The sequence below is a fragment of the Lactuca virosa genome, chromosome 1 (assembly GCF_052849685.1).
Source record: "Lactuca virosa cultivar CGN04683 chromosome 1, Lactuca_virosa_CGN04683_v6, whole genome shotgun sequence".
NCBI classification, from domain to species: Eukaryota; Viridiplantae; Streptophyta; class Magnoliopsida; order Asterales; family Asteraceae; genus Lactuca; species Lactuca virosa.
In genome coordinates this window covers 105,761,103-105,773,731 of record NC_136426.1, presented here as the reverse complement: position 1 = coordinate 105,773,731, position 12,629 = coordinate 105,761,103, and the positions used below count along the sequence as shown (strand labels likewise).

The window sequence follows — 12,629 nt, the reverse complement described above, 5'->3', positions numbered from 1 at the left end:
TTATATATGTGCGGTTATTAAATGAGCAATCCCTAAAAGATGAAAAAAAGGAATTTCCCTCATGTGTAGGACACGTGGGAAAGAAAATGATAGCATACTAACAACTGTAACACTCACATACTAAAATCAGAGTAAAAACATAAAAAAAAAAATGACTATTTTTAAGAGTAAATTATTTTTTAAACCTTACCTAAAAAATATGCAAACCAAAGGGACCATTTCTGCAGTTTTGTCTTATTTCTTCTATACCCTTTTATCACTCCACCTCTTTGTCGTTCTTTAGATTCTGCTTCCATCTCTCCCCCTCCTCGATCAGATCGATCTGTGCTTATCGGCTCATAAGCTACCATTTCGTAACTCAACACATGACGCTTGGCTCAGGAGGATCCAGTGTTGTCGGTGAGTTTTTCAAACATCTTTACTCTCGCTTTGATCTTCTTGTTTGAAACCCTTTTCGCCAAATCTGCTTTTCATTTGTCAAAATTTCATTATTCTGGCACAAATATTGTTGTTATCTGTAATGGGTTAAGGGAATCGATTACTTAGTAGGAATATCGGATGTAATCTTGAACTAAAGCAAAGCTAGGTCAAATTCATCCACCTGTTATGTGTTTCGAGTTCGATTCTTTTGGGGATTTTGGTTGTTTGGTGGGTTCTTGCTATCTTCTCTTCATTTATGCTTTTGTAGTTGATCTAAAATCTTAATTTTGTTCGCTAGCAACTTAGCCTTGATTATGTCACTTTGATTGTGATGCTATGAACGAGTACTGTACGATTAAGTTGCTTCAGTTTGTTTGCGATTGCTTAGACTTAAATTTCATTAGATTTGGAAAGATGTTTGTTTACTTTAAGGGCTCGTATAACCATCGTTCATAATTCATTTTGGTCTCGAAAATAGAAACTTCACAATTCTCATTGAAAACTCAAGAACTCAAATAGAGTGATCAACTTTTCGTACATGACACTTGACTTTTTCTTGCAATGAACCATCTCGTTTGTGAATCTTATGGATATAATAACTTTATATATTACGTTTCTGCATGTAGTCTTTAATCTTTATAACATTGTTACCAAATATTATGTTCTATTCTCAAATCTCAATAAACCAATAAACCATCAGATTCAGATTTATAAGAGAGAATGCTTCGTGGAATTGGAATTCTAGAACCCTAATTCTGAAACATGTTGTTGCAGTGCCTCGGAATTTCAGATTATTGGAGGAGCTTGAGCGTGGAGAAAAGGGTATTGGAGATGGCACTGTGAGCTATGGAATGGATGATGGTGATGACATTTACATGCGTTCTTGGACAGGCACCATCATTGGTCCTCACAATGTAATTTGTCTAAATTGCCCCTCAAAACAATTTTTTTTCTCTCTTTTATTATGTCTAATACCCTTTTTTGTGAGGTTTCAGTCTGTACACGAAGGTCGCATTTATCAATTGAAGCTATTTTGTGACAAAGATTACCCTGAAAAGCCTCCAACTGTTCGTTTTCATTCGCGTGTCAACATGACTTGTGTCAATCATGAGACTGGAGTGGTATATATATATATATAAATAATTAAATATTAAAATTTGTAGTTAATTGTCTTTTACTCATTTAGTGACAAGTCTTCAAACCATATCAAATGACCTATTTGCCCCTATGGTCTCATTTGTCAACGGGACAAAAGACAGGAATGCCCTTCCTATTACATAGTCCTAGAAAGTTTGTTCTTGATTTGACATTTGCAAAATCGACAAAGTTTAGGCTTTTACAATAAAGATTGCAAGATCTTTTTTCTTGGAAATGGACCAAGGTGAAATGACCAATTTGCCCATAATGATTTTTAACTAACAAAATATTTAGGTGGAGCCAAAGAAGTTTGGGATAGTGGCGAATTGGCAGAGAGAGTACACAATGGAAGATATATTGGTGCAACTGAAGAAAGAAATGGCGGCCCCACATAACCGGAAGCTTGTTCAACCACCAGAAGGTACTTACTTCTAGATGATGATGATCTCATGATCATGATGATGATGATGATGTGATGTTATAATAGATGAATATGATGATGATGGATAGTTTTGCATATTTCTTTATGCAAAAATTAATGGTTTGGAAGTAGAGGAAGGTTAATGTCTTCTTTCTATTTTGACTTTTTCATGGATATGTTTGATTCATGTGATTCTTGTTTGTGTCAAATGTTTGATATATGCAACTTCTATTAGTAAATCTTGGGTTGATGTTCATCTGCAAACTTTTTTTCTTTTTCATGATATTTTAGGTACATATATATTCAAGTGATTTACTAGAATTGTGCGTTACAAGTTTTTTTTGTAAATTGAAAGAGAATATAAGGTCAAATTCTATAAAAACCACTGAAGTTTTTCTTTTTCTGTTTAACCAACTAAAGAAATTTTTCTGGTTTTACCATTAAGAGTTGTTTTTTTTTTTTTTTGAGAAAAATAAAAACAGTGAGTTTTTTGGGTGATGAATTGCAAAAATATAAGTGGGATATTATTTATTTTGGTTAAAGATGTTTTCTTAAAAAAATTCCAAAGGCTTAATCATAAAAAAATATCTTTCGGGGGGTTAAATGGAACAAAATCCATGGTTCTCATAGAATTTGAAGTTTCATATAGTGGTTGTTTTTACATTAAAAATGCGGTTAAAATTAAATAAAAAATATTCCTTTCGTGGTAAAAAAAAAAAAAAAAAAAAATCATGGTCATAGTATGATATAAAGAAAAAGTGCATTTTATTATAGAGTAAAAGTAAATTAAACGAATTGTCCGTAGTGTTTAAGGTAATATATGTGTGTTTAATCCTTTTTTTTTCTTTTGCTAATTCTATATACCCCAAATTGTTTTATGTATCTTCAATGTACTTATTTATGTTACTGTTTTTTTGTGTTTGTTACAACCCTGAAATGCTATATTGTCATTACAGGATATTATTTTGTATTCTTTTTAGTTTATTTATCTGTTTATTCTTTTATTATTATATAAATTTAATGGACTATCAAAGTACAACCAATCAAAGCTTGTGCACAACCACCGTCTCCTCCTCCGGCAAGCTTAAATACAAAAAACAAATCCAAATACAAAATTGCAAAATCAAACACAAAATCGGATTCTGGAAAAGGAAATAAAAGCAATCTGGCATTACTTTTTTCACAATCTCACAAAATCAAATATTCTATCCGTCTCAAATTAATTGTTCATTTTTGAATTTTGAAGTCTTTTTTCTAACTTTGACTTTAAATATTTGTATTTGTGTTATATATTACTTGATAAAACTTATAACAATATAAAGAAATTTAAAATACAATCCATTCATATATTTTGCATAATCTATTAAAAAGAAAAATATTCAAAGTCAAAATTGAAAAATAAAGACTTAGAAAAATCAAATGTGGACAATTAATTTGGGACGGATGTAGTACATATTAACAGATTCCGTTTTTTTATTTATTTTTATTTTTAAATTAATCACACAACATCAACTAAAAATTCACGGGTACACGTTTATACAATCGAGTTTTGATTTAGCCAAAAGCATGAATATCATGGTATCATAGTTGGCATCGTACATGTTTATGTAGGTAGTGTTGTTGTCGACTTGTTCACTTGAGTTGTGTTTCTGTTAAAAAAACATGTACTCCATCAAAAAAATTGGACTTGATATGTGATAAAAGGCTTATGAAGCGGTAGATGTTGATAGTGAGGGAGATCCATTTTTGTTTAGGAATTTGGTGATTTGGATCATGAAATCATAGGACTCCGTATTATAAAATAATAATATAATTTGGTGATTTGATCATTTTTATTTAAGTTTTGTATTTAATATTATATTTAAATTAATAAATTAAAAATAATTCGTATCATTAAAATAATATATTTAAATTACCAGAAGTAAATTATATTATATTTGATAATTCATATAACATTAAAATAACAATATTTGTATTTAAAAATTATTTTCCTTTAAGAAAATAATATATTAGATTGAAAGTTAAAAACTTAACATTAAAATGAAAATAATAAAGAAGCTACAACTGAACTTAACGGATTATTGACTGTTAGGAGGGGTAGTTTTATGAGGTATCCAGTAGTGGCATTGACAAACGCTTGATTTATCAATGTCAAAGTTTTCTAATTTTTTTTTCTACTATTGTGTCATTACATTAAAAATAAAGCAATTACGTAAAAAAAAAAATGTGTCACTCTATGCTGCAATTTAGAAGCCCAAAAATATAGTTAGAAGCCCAAAATACTAATCCAACATTTCAAGCCTAAAAAAGAAAGGAAATAGGCAAATAGTCCAATGACTTGTGCAAGCCTTGGCCCTTGTCACCTTGTGGGATCCGATTCGGAAATAGAAGAAGAAAAAAAAATCGGTAATAACATTCAAGAAAAGAAACTTGTTGGTTGTTGCCTTTGCTTCGCCTTTCTGTTATGTGGCACGCACATTCGCACTTTGCACATATATCTTCAACTTGACGACTCCAAGCTCGAAATTGGGTACAAAAAAAACTCCCTTTCCATTCCATTGAATTAGAAATTGTGTTTTCTCCAAGCCCTAGAATGAAACAAGTTTGATTCTTTGAAATTTTACCAATTGTTTTTATTGAAGTTATTGTTTGATACTCCCTTTCGTTATGTTTTTGTTGAAGTTATTGTTTGATTTGGTGAAATTAGTAGTTATTTAGCTTAATATTGAATTGTAGGTTACCCTTGGTGGTTTTATTACCAAAAGGCCAAGAGTTAATCCTAATGAAAGTGGTGAAGGATCTTCCCAAACACCAATCACTAATCAATCAATCCCTTTAGTTTCTAATGCAATTCCACAAACACTATGCTCTAATGAATCTAATGATTGTGTTGATTCAAATTCATTCTGCGCGCTGTCCGAGGCAACTTCGTGATGAAATCCATGAGAATCTCTTCCCATTTCCAAAAGGGAATGTCTAACGGATGCATATTGTCGTGAGGTCGCTGATGTTCGACCTTGACTTTCCTGCAAGTCAAACACCTCTCTACATACCAAGCTACATCCCACTTCATACATGGCCACCAGAATTCAGGACAGAGATCTCTATACATCTTTGTTGCTCTGGGATGGATAGAGAACCTCGACTTATGCACGTCCTCTACCAGAAGCTGACGTGCACCACCCCAATAAGGAATCCATACCCTCCGACGGAGAGCCGACTATCATAATCGAAGGAAGCCACCTGACCCACTACGCTGTCACTCTTCCGGTGCTCTTCCTTCATAGCCTCAACCCGAACCTCTCGAATCTGCTCCAAGAGTGGAGTAATAACTGTCATCCTCAAATAAATATCTCTAATCGGAGCCGCGACCGCCTTGAGGCTGAGAGCATCAGCCACCATATTGGCCTTCCCTAGATGGTAAAGGATCTCACAATCATAATCCTGATGGGTTTTAACATAAACATACAATCCTATGTGTGCATGCAACCCTAATAATATCTATGTCTTCTCTAATTGAACATACTATATGAACAACAACATGCAAACCCTATATCTATAGATAATAATCGAAAATCATAAAATAAAGGGTTATGAAACATACCTTTGATTGTTATATTGTAATAACAATCCAAAACCTTGTAGATCTTGAAGCTTGAGAGCAAGTATTACAAGTGTAATACCTCTAATGAATCACAAACACACTTAGCAAGAGGATGAGATATGAGAAGGAGGAGGATGCTTCAAGATTCGGCTACAACTCTCTAGGGTTTCTAGTGGCCAAACCATCAAGGGTATGGGTCTTTATATAGTGAGGTGACTTAGAGCCAAAACTAGGGTTAAGACTAGGAAACCCTAATTGTTTTGCTTAAGGACCAAGCAAGCCTTAAACCTTCCATCTACAAGCCCTTGGACGAAAATCCTAGGGCTTCTCTAGAAAATTTTCGTCCAAGCCTCTTTAGGAGGGTTCTAGAACTTATTCCTCAACTATCAATAAATTACCAAACAACCCTTACACTTTTAATTAATTCAATTAATCCCAAAATTAATTCCAATTAATTTCTGATTAAGTATTAATTAAATAATATGATTTCTAATTAATATATTATTTACATAATACATTAACAAATCATTCATTTCAATTTATTAATCATGTTAATAAATTCTTCATCTTTCTCAATTAATCATCATGTCTAGTTGCTAGTATGAAGGCAACCTAAAAGGATTGTGCTACTATAAATTTAAGTATATACCAATTATAAATATGAGCTTAGACACCTAATCCAACAAATCCTTCACCACATCTAACCACCGACGTTGCCTCATGTTCAGATTAGGCTGATCTATCAAATACCTCAGGCTCTTGTGATTTGTGTAGATAGTATAACGGACCCCATAGAGGTAATGTCGCCAAATCATGAGGGCAAATACCACAGCCCCAAACTCCAAGTCATGCGTCGGATAATTCGCCTCATGAGGCTTCAGCTTCCTTGAAGCATAAGCAATAACACGAACCCTCTGCATCAGAACTACACCCAAACCCGTGATCGATGCATCACAATAAACTACAAAATCCCCAACACCCTCCGGCGGGGTCAGAATCGGCGCCTCACACAATGTCTGTCTCAAGGTCTCAAAAGCTACCTGCTACTTAAGCCCCCAGCGAAAAGTGACAACCTTTTTCGTCAATCGAGTCAAAGGAACCTCTATCTTGGAGAAATTCTGAATGAATCTCTGATATTAACCTGCCAACCCAAGGAAACTCCGAATCTCAGATGGAGAAATCGGAACCTCCCATCTCATCACAACCTCGACTTTGGCCGGATCGACCATAATACCGTTCTGGTTGACAAGGTGCCCCATAAACTACACCTTGCGCAACCAGAACTCACATTTGGAGAACTTCACATACAATCTCTCTGTCCTCAAAGTCTCCAATACCTCCCTCAAATGCTACTCTTGCAGCTCCTGGGTCTTGGAATAGACCAGGATATCATCAATAAATATAATCTCAGACTCATCCAACATTGTTCTGCATACGCGGTTCATGAGGTCCATGAACGCGGCTGGAGCATTGGTGAGCCCAAAGGGCATCACCAAGAACTCGTAATGACCATAATGAGTCCGTAAGTCATTCTTCTGCACATCGTCCTCTCTGACCCTCATCTGATGATAACCTGAACATAGATTAATCTTGAAAAACCAAGATGCACCCTGAAGCTAGTCAAAAAAATAATCAATCCTCGGGAGTGGATAACAGTTCTTCACTGTTAGCTTATTCAACTACCGGTAGTCAATACACATCCGATGTGACCCATCCTTCTTATTCACAAACAAGATCGGTGCTCCCCATGGCGAACTACTCGGCCGAATGAACCCTTTGTCTAACAGCTCATGCAGCTGTGTAGACAACTCATGTATCTCTGGAAGAGCTAACCGATAACGTGTTTTGGCTATTGGAGCCGCACCAGGAACCAAGTCAATCCTAAACTCCACCTGCATCTCTGGAGGTACCCCAGGCAAGTCCTCCGGAAACACATTCGGGTATTCCCGAACAACCAGAACATCATCCACAGTCGACTTACCATTCTCCCGGGTATCCATCACATAGGCAACATATCCAAAACAACCCTGCTGAAGATAACGCTGGCCCTAGCTGCTGAACATAGAATCGGCCCGCGCAGAACACCCTCTCCCTAAACTACCAACTCTCCCCCAATTGGGGTCCGATTACGTACCATATGATGCTTGCAATCAATCACTGTCCCATTGGGGCTCAACCAGTCCATCCCTACAATAACCTTTTTCTAGCGCAAAGGAATAGGAACCATATCAATAGGATACCGCTCGTTGGACATCTCCAGAATACAACCCCGATGAACCCTCGATACCCAGACAGATCAATCATCTGCAATCTCAACCTCTAATAGATAATCCAGCTCCCCCGGAGCACCGACAAACCTCTTGCTATGCGCAAGGGATACAAAAGATCGGGTAGCCCGGTAATCAAACAATACCAAGGCAGAGATACCATTCACAAGGAACGATCCTAAAACAAAACACACAAATATATGTATAAAAATCAACATAAATAAAGAGATAAGGAGAAGATACATACCCATCACCACATCAAGTGTTGCACGAGCCTCCTCGGCTGTCAGCTGGAAATCCATGCTCCTCACAACAGGCGCATCCGCCTTTCCTTGGCGGCCACCAATAATTCGTAGAGTCTCTGGAGCGGGTGCTACTATTGGACCCGTTACTGCCAAATTCTTGCAATTGGCCTTCTTATGGCCCCTTTGGTTGCAATAGAAGCAAATCAAATCGGATGTATGGGTGGTGGTGGTGGTAGTGTAATCCTTGCTAAAATGACATGTCTTGCCGCACTTGAAGTAGCCAGAACCACCCACCATGCACGCGAATGTTACAATATGATGGTCATATCATGAGTGTTACTTGACCAATTGACCACATCTTTTGGAGTTTCACGACGTGAGGCATAAGTCTCACGATGTGAGGACGACTTGATGACTTAAAACCCTAATATTTCGGGTATTTAAAGGTAAGAGAGGCTAGGGTTGCACATCCTCAGCCTCTTGCACCTTCTAAGCCTCTTGGAAACCCTAATTTCGACCCTCTTTGAAATCCTTGATCATTCTTGGTGTTTTGCTTGCTTGAAGAAGAGGAAAAGAAGATAAAGAAGTATCATTGTGGTGGAAGTTGCAAGGAAGCATCATTATCATCATCTCTTTCCTTGTTGGACTCTTTGTAAGTGCCAAGACTCAAACTTTATCTCATTTCATGGCTAGATCTAGGCTTTTGGTCCCATTTCCTTAAGTTGTAGCTAGTTTGAGTGATCTGGAAGTTGGTGAAGTATTAGAGGCTTGCATGAGAATTTGAGTCCATATTTCTACTTTTGACCTAAAATGATGTAGGGACATGCATGGTGCATGCATGTCCATAAAGCAAGCATTTTTGTGGACCATTAGGGTCCTCTTAAGGTTCTGTAAGAGTTGAAATTGAAGGTTGAATGGATTAAAAATGATGAAACGTTGGTTTTGGCTTCATACCGTTCTCACGATGTGAGACATGAGGTCTCACGACGTGAGCAGGCGGAACCCATCCCTTTCTGAGTTGTTTGAGTCAGGAACGAGTCTTTGGAATCGGAACGAGTGACTCTCACGATGTGACCAAGGATTTTTCATGACGTGAGACGTGATGTTGTGTTTTTGGGCCTTTTGGGACACTAGTTTTCTGACTTTGGGCTATCAATAGGATTTAGGGCCTTTTATATTTAGGCCTATATAGGTCTTTGCATTGTCCTTTAGGAATTGGGTCACTATTGGGCTTTAAGGCTATTAGGTTTGGGCCTCGGTTATTAGGCCAAGTGAGGGAAGGGTAAAATGGTCTTTTACACTGGGTATTGGGACTAATAAACTAGATTCCCGGATATGTATTATGGCCCAGTTATTAATTAGGGTTTTATTTGATTGTTTAGCGCGAGGATTCTCTGGTTCAGCAGCCCCATCATCCGTTTAACTGACAGCAGATTGAGGTGAGTTTGCTCACTATACTATATGACACTAGGAGTGTATGTGCTTGTAGTCTTTGTGACTCTTGTTGTATGTATGTATTCCTATTTCCTATATGTATGTGGGGTGAAATAGAGCCTAAGATGAAACAGACCCGGTATGGCCTTGGGCCGATATAGGAGTTGAAATAGACTCGGGGGTGAAATAGACCCGACACAACCTTAAGCTGGCAGATATATATTGTATGCGGTATTTTGAGGAACTTACTAAGCTTTGGATTTACGGTTTTCATTATATGTTTCACGTACTTCCGGATCGAAAGGGGAAGAGCTCGGTATGATTGCATTGCACATACCATGATTTCCGCCTCATTTGACTCTGTTGTATTCTGGATGATTGATTGATATGCTCTAATTTTCTTTTATGGTTTTTATAAACATGTTTGGTTGATGGTTTTGTTAATATAAAAATGAAATTTTTGATTTTAAATTTTGGGACATTAAAAGTTGTTATCAGAGCCTTGGTTCGAGGGATTCGAGCATACTCTTGGGTATTTCCAAACTCAAACTGAGGTGTTTGGGAAAATTTTCATAAAAAGAAATGCTTTATAAAAAGGAGTTTTCTAATAAAAGAAAGGGGTGTGGTGCATTCAATCGACCGGGATCAAGTAAGTTTTCCCAAAATACCCATACATGTTTCATGGTATGCTTTGAATTGAGAATTTGTGAATCGCATGCTAGATTAGGGCTAAGGATCTACTTAGGATTGCATGATAGAATGCTAACAGATATGCCTTTATATGCCTACTATATGAGCTTGTAGACTTGCATGCTAGTATTGATCAGTCAGTGATAGGATGGCATGTTTAGGAATTGTCCTGATTCCGATTACTCAATGCTCGAATGTTGCTTGCTTTGTGCTTTTAGGAGTTTCCATTACCATCAACTAACTAGTAAGCGAATACACTAAATTACATATTACTAAGAGTAGATAATTTTAGAAGGTTAGGTTTAACCCTATTGCGCAGATCTTGTTTGAGTCCAACCGTTGTAGTGTGAGACCTTTCATTTGAAGAATTATCTAGTGTCGGTGGTATGAAATTGTATTCCTAAGCTAGTTAGACGATGTTAGGGGGAGTTCCTTTTGCAGCTGATGGCGGAGAGTGGTGCGGTGGTAGCCCTAGGAAAACCTAGGAGGTGATTTGGTGCCGAGAGCCTTGTTTTTTAGGGCTATTTGGATTGTTAGGGAAGTAACTTTGGGGATTCGGGGAGATACTTGAGGAAAGTAAGGATAGATGTGGAAGGTAGTATGGACCCGTACAACTGGAAGCAGGGGATCCGAACTCGAGTCAAGGAGAGTCACGAAGATATCAGGAAGCTTGTAGACTCTGTGATTCTTCGAGTATGTTCTGATGGTTTATATGGTTTATCTTCAGTATGGTGATCACTCGAGGAGGTTCTGGTAGCGGCTCTAGTGCCGGCGATGGTTCGGGTTCGAGCTTTGGAACCGGGTTTATGGATGATCAAATACGGGAGTTCATTTCAGTAGATATTACCCACAATATTCTTGAGCATACTCCTGTGATCTTTGGAACAGTCAAGGAGGGTATATTGGAGATTCTAGATGAGCGCTTGGGTGCTTTTCGTTCTGAGATGGTGGCGATGATGGGAGCTCGCACTTTGACTTTTCGAGAGTTTCGGGCATGCAGGGCTTCGAAGTTCTTTGGGAAGAAGGACCTAATTACGAGCAGTCATTGGTTAGCGGATGTCACGAACTCCTTTCGGATTAGCTGTTGCCCCGAGGGGAAAAGGTCAGACTTACTTCTTGTCTTCTGAAAGACAGAGATCAAGATTGGTGGGAGGAGGTTGGGCACGCCTTGGGAGGCGAGGCGGTTGAATCTATGACTTGGGAGGATGTCGTGATGAGGTTTTGGGCTGAGTTTGCATCGGTGATTGAGGTTCAGCGGTCGGTGAGAGAGTTTCAAGACCTTCTCCAGACTACTAAGACGGTGGCGGAGATCACCGCTATGTTCCGCAAGAGGGCGTTGCTAGTTTCGTAGTATGTGGCGGACGAGGAGATGAAGAAGGCGAGATATCACGATATGATGAGGAGTGATATCAGACAGTTTGTGAGTATATCCAATTGCAAGACATTGGATGACATGGTGGAGAGAGAGAGAGAGAGAGAGAGAGAGAGAGAGAGAGAGAGAGAGAGAGAGAGAGAGAGAGAGAGAGAGAGAGAGAGAGAGAGAGAGAGAGAGAGAGAGAGAGAGGGAGGGAGAGAGAGAGGGAGAGAGAGGGAGAGGGAGAGGGAGAAGGAGAGGGAGAGAGAGAGAGAGAGAGAAAGAGAGAGAGAGAGAGAGAGAGAGAGAGAGAGAGAGAGAGAAGAAAAGGAAGACGGATCAGGTTTAGGGTTATGAGGGTTTGGGCAAGAGGCCCAAGGTTTTTGATTCATGATCGAGAGGCCAGTAGGGTCGGGGCCGTTGTGGCAAGTATGGGAAGACGCACGATAGAGCAAGCAAAAGTGGTGGATCCGGATACTAAACGTGCGGCAAGACCGGACACTTCAACCGGGATTGAACAGCCACCACCCAGGGATCGAGTCTGATTTGCTTTCATTGCAATCAGAGGGACCATAAAAAGGCCAATTGTCCGAGTTTAGCAGCGACAAGACCTGTTGCAGCAACCGCTCTGGCGACCCTGTGGATTATAGATGGCCGTCAGGTCAAGGCGGAGGCGCCTGTTGTGAGGAGTCGGGCATTTCAGATGACACTCGAGGAGGCTCGTGCAACACCAGATGTGGTGACGGGTAAGTATATTCTCCTTATCTCTTTATTTATGTTAATTTTCCTGCTTATATTTGTGTTTTACTTTTAAGGTCGTTCCATGTGAACGGTATCTCTGCTCTAGTTTTGTTTGATTCGGGGGCTACCCGATCACTGCCCCATTAGGGCTCAACCAATCCATGCCCACGATAACCTTGTTCCTGCGCAATGGAATGAGAACTAAATCCACAAAATACTGCTCACTAAACAACTGAAGCGCACAACCCCGATGAACTCTCCCAACCCGAACAGGCCTATCATCAGCAATCTCAACATCAAGAGGATAATCCAGCTC

General features: G+C 38.6%; 1 protein-coding gene across 2 annotated transcripts; it reads left to right on the top strand.

Moving 5' to 3' along the window:
- The first annotated feature begins 239 nt into the window (after positions 1 to 239).
- Positions 240 to 2,242, top strand: LOC145155346 (ubiquitin-conjugating enzyme E2 variant 1D-like). Of its 2 annotated transcripts, XM_079075593.1 has the most exons (4): positions 240 to 399; positions 1,195 to 1,334; positions 1,416 to 1,541; positions 1,852 to 2,242. In XM_079075593.1, exons 1-4 carry the CDS (start codon positions 366 to 368, stop codon positions 1,990 to 1,992), a joined length of 441 nt encoding a protein of 146 aa, XP_078931719.1. In that variant the 5' UTR covers positions 240 to 365; the 3' UTR covers positions 1,993 to 2,242. The 2 variants fall into 2 exon arrangements, with proteins under 2 accessions (XP_078931719.1, XP_078931717.1); XM_079075591.1 differs by having other exon boundaries at positions 1,195 to 1,541; positions 1,852 to 2,234.
- The last annotated feature ends 10,387 nt before the right edge of the window (positions 2,243 to 12,629 follow it).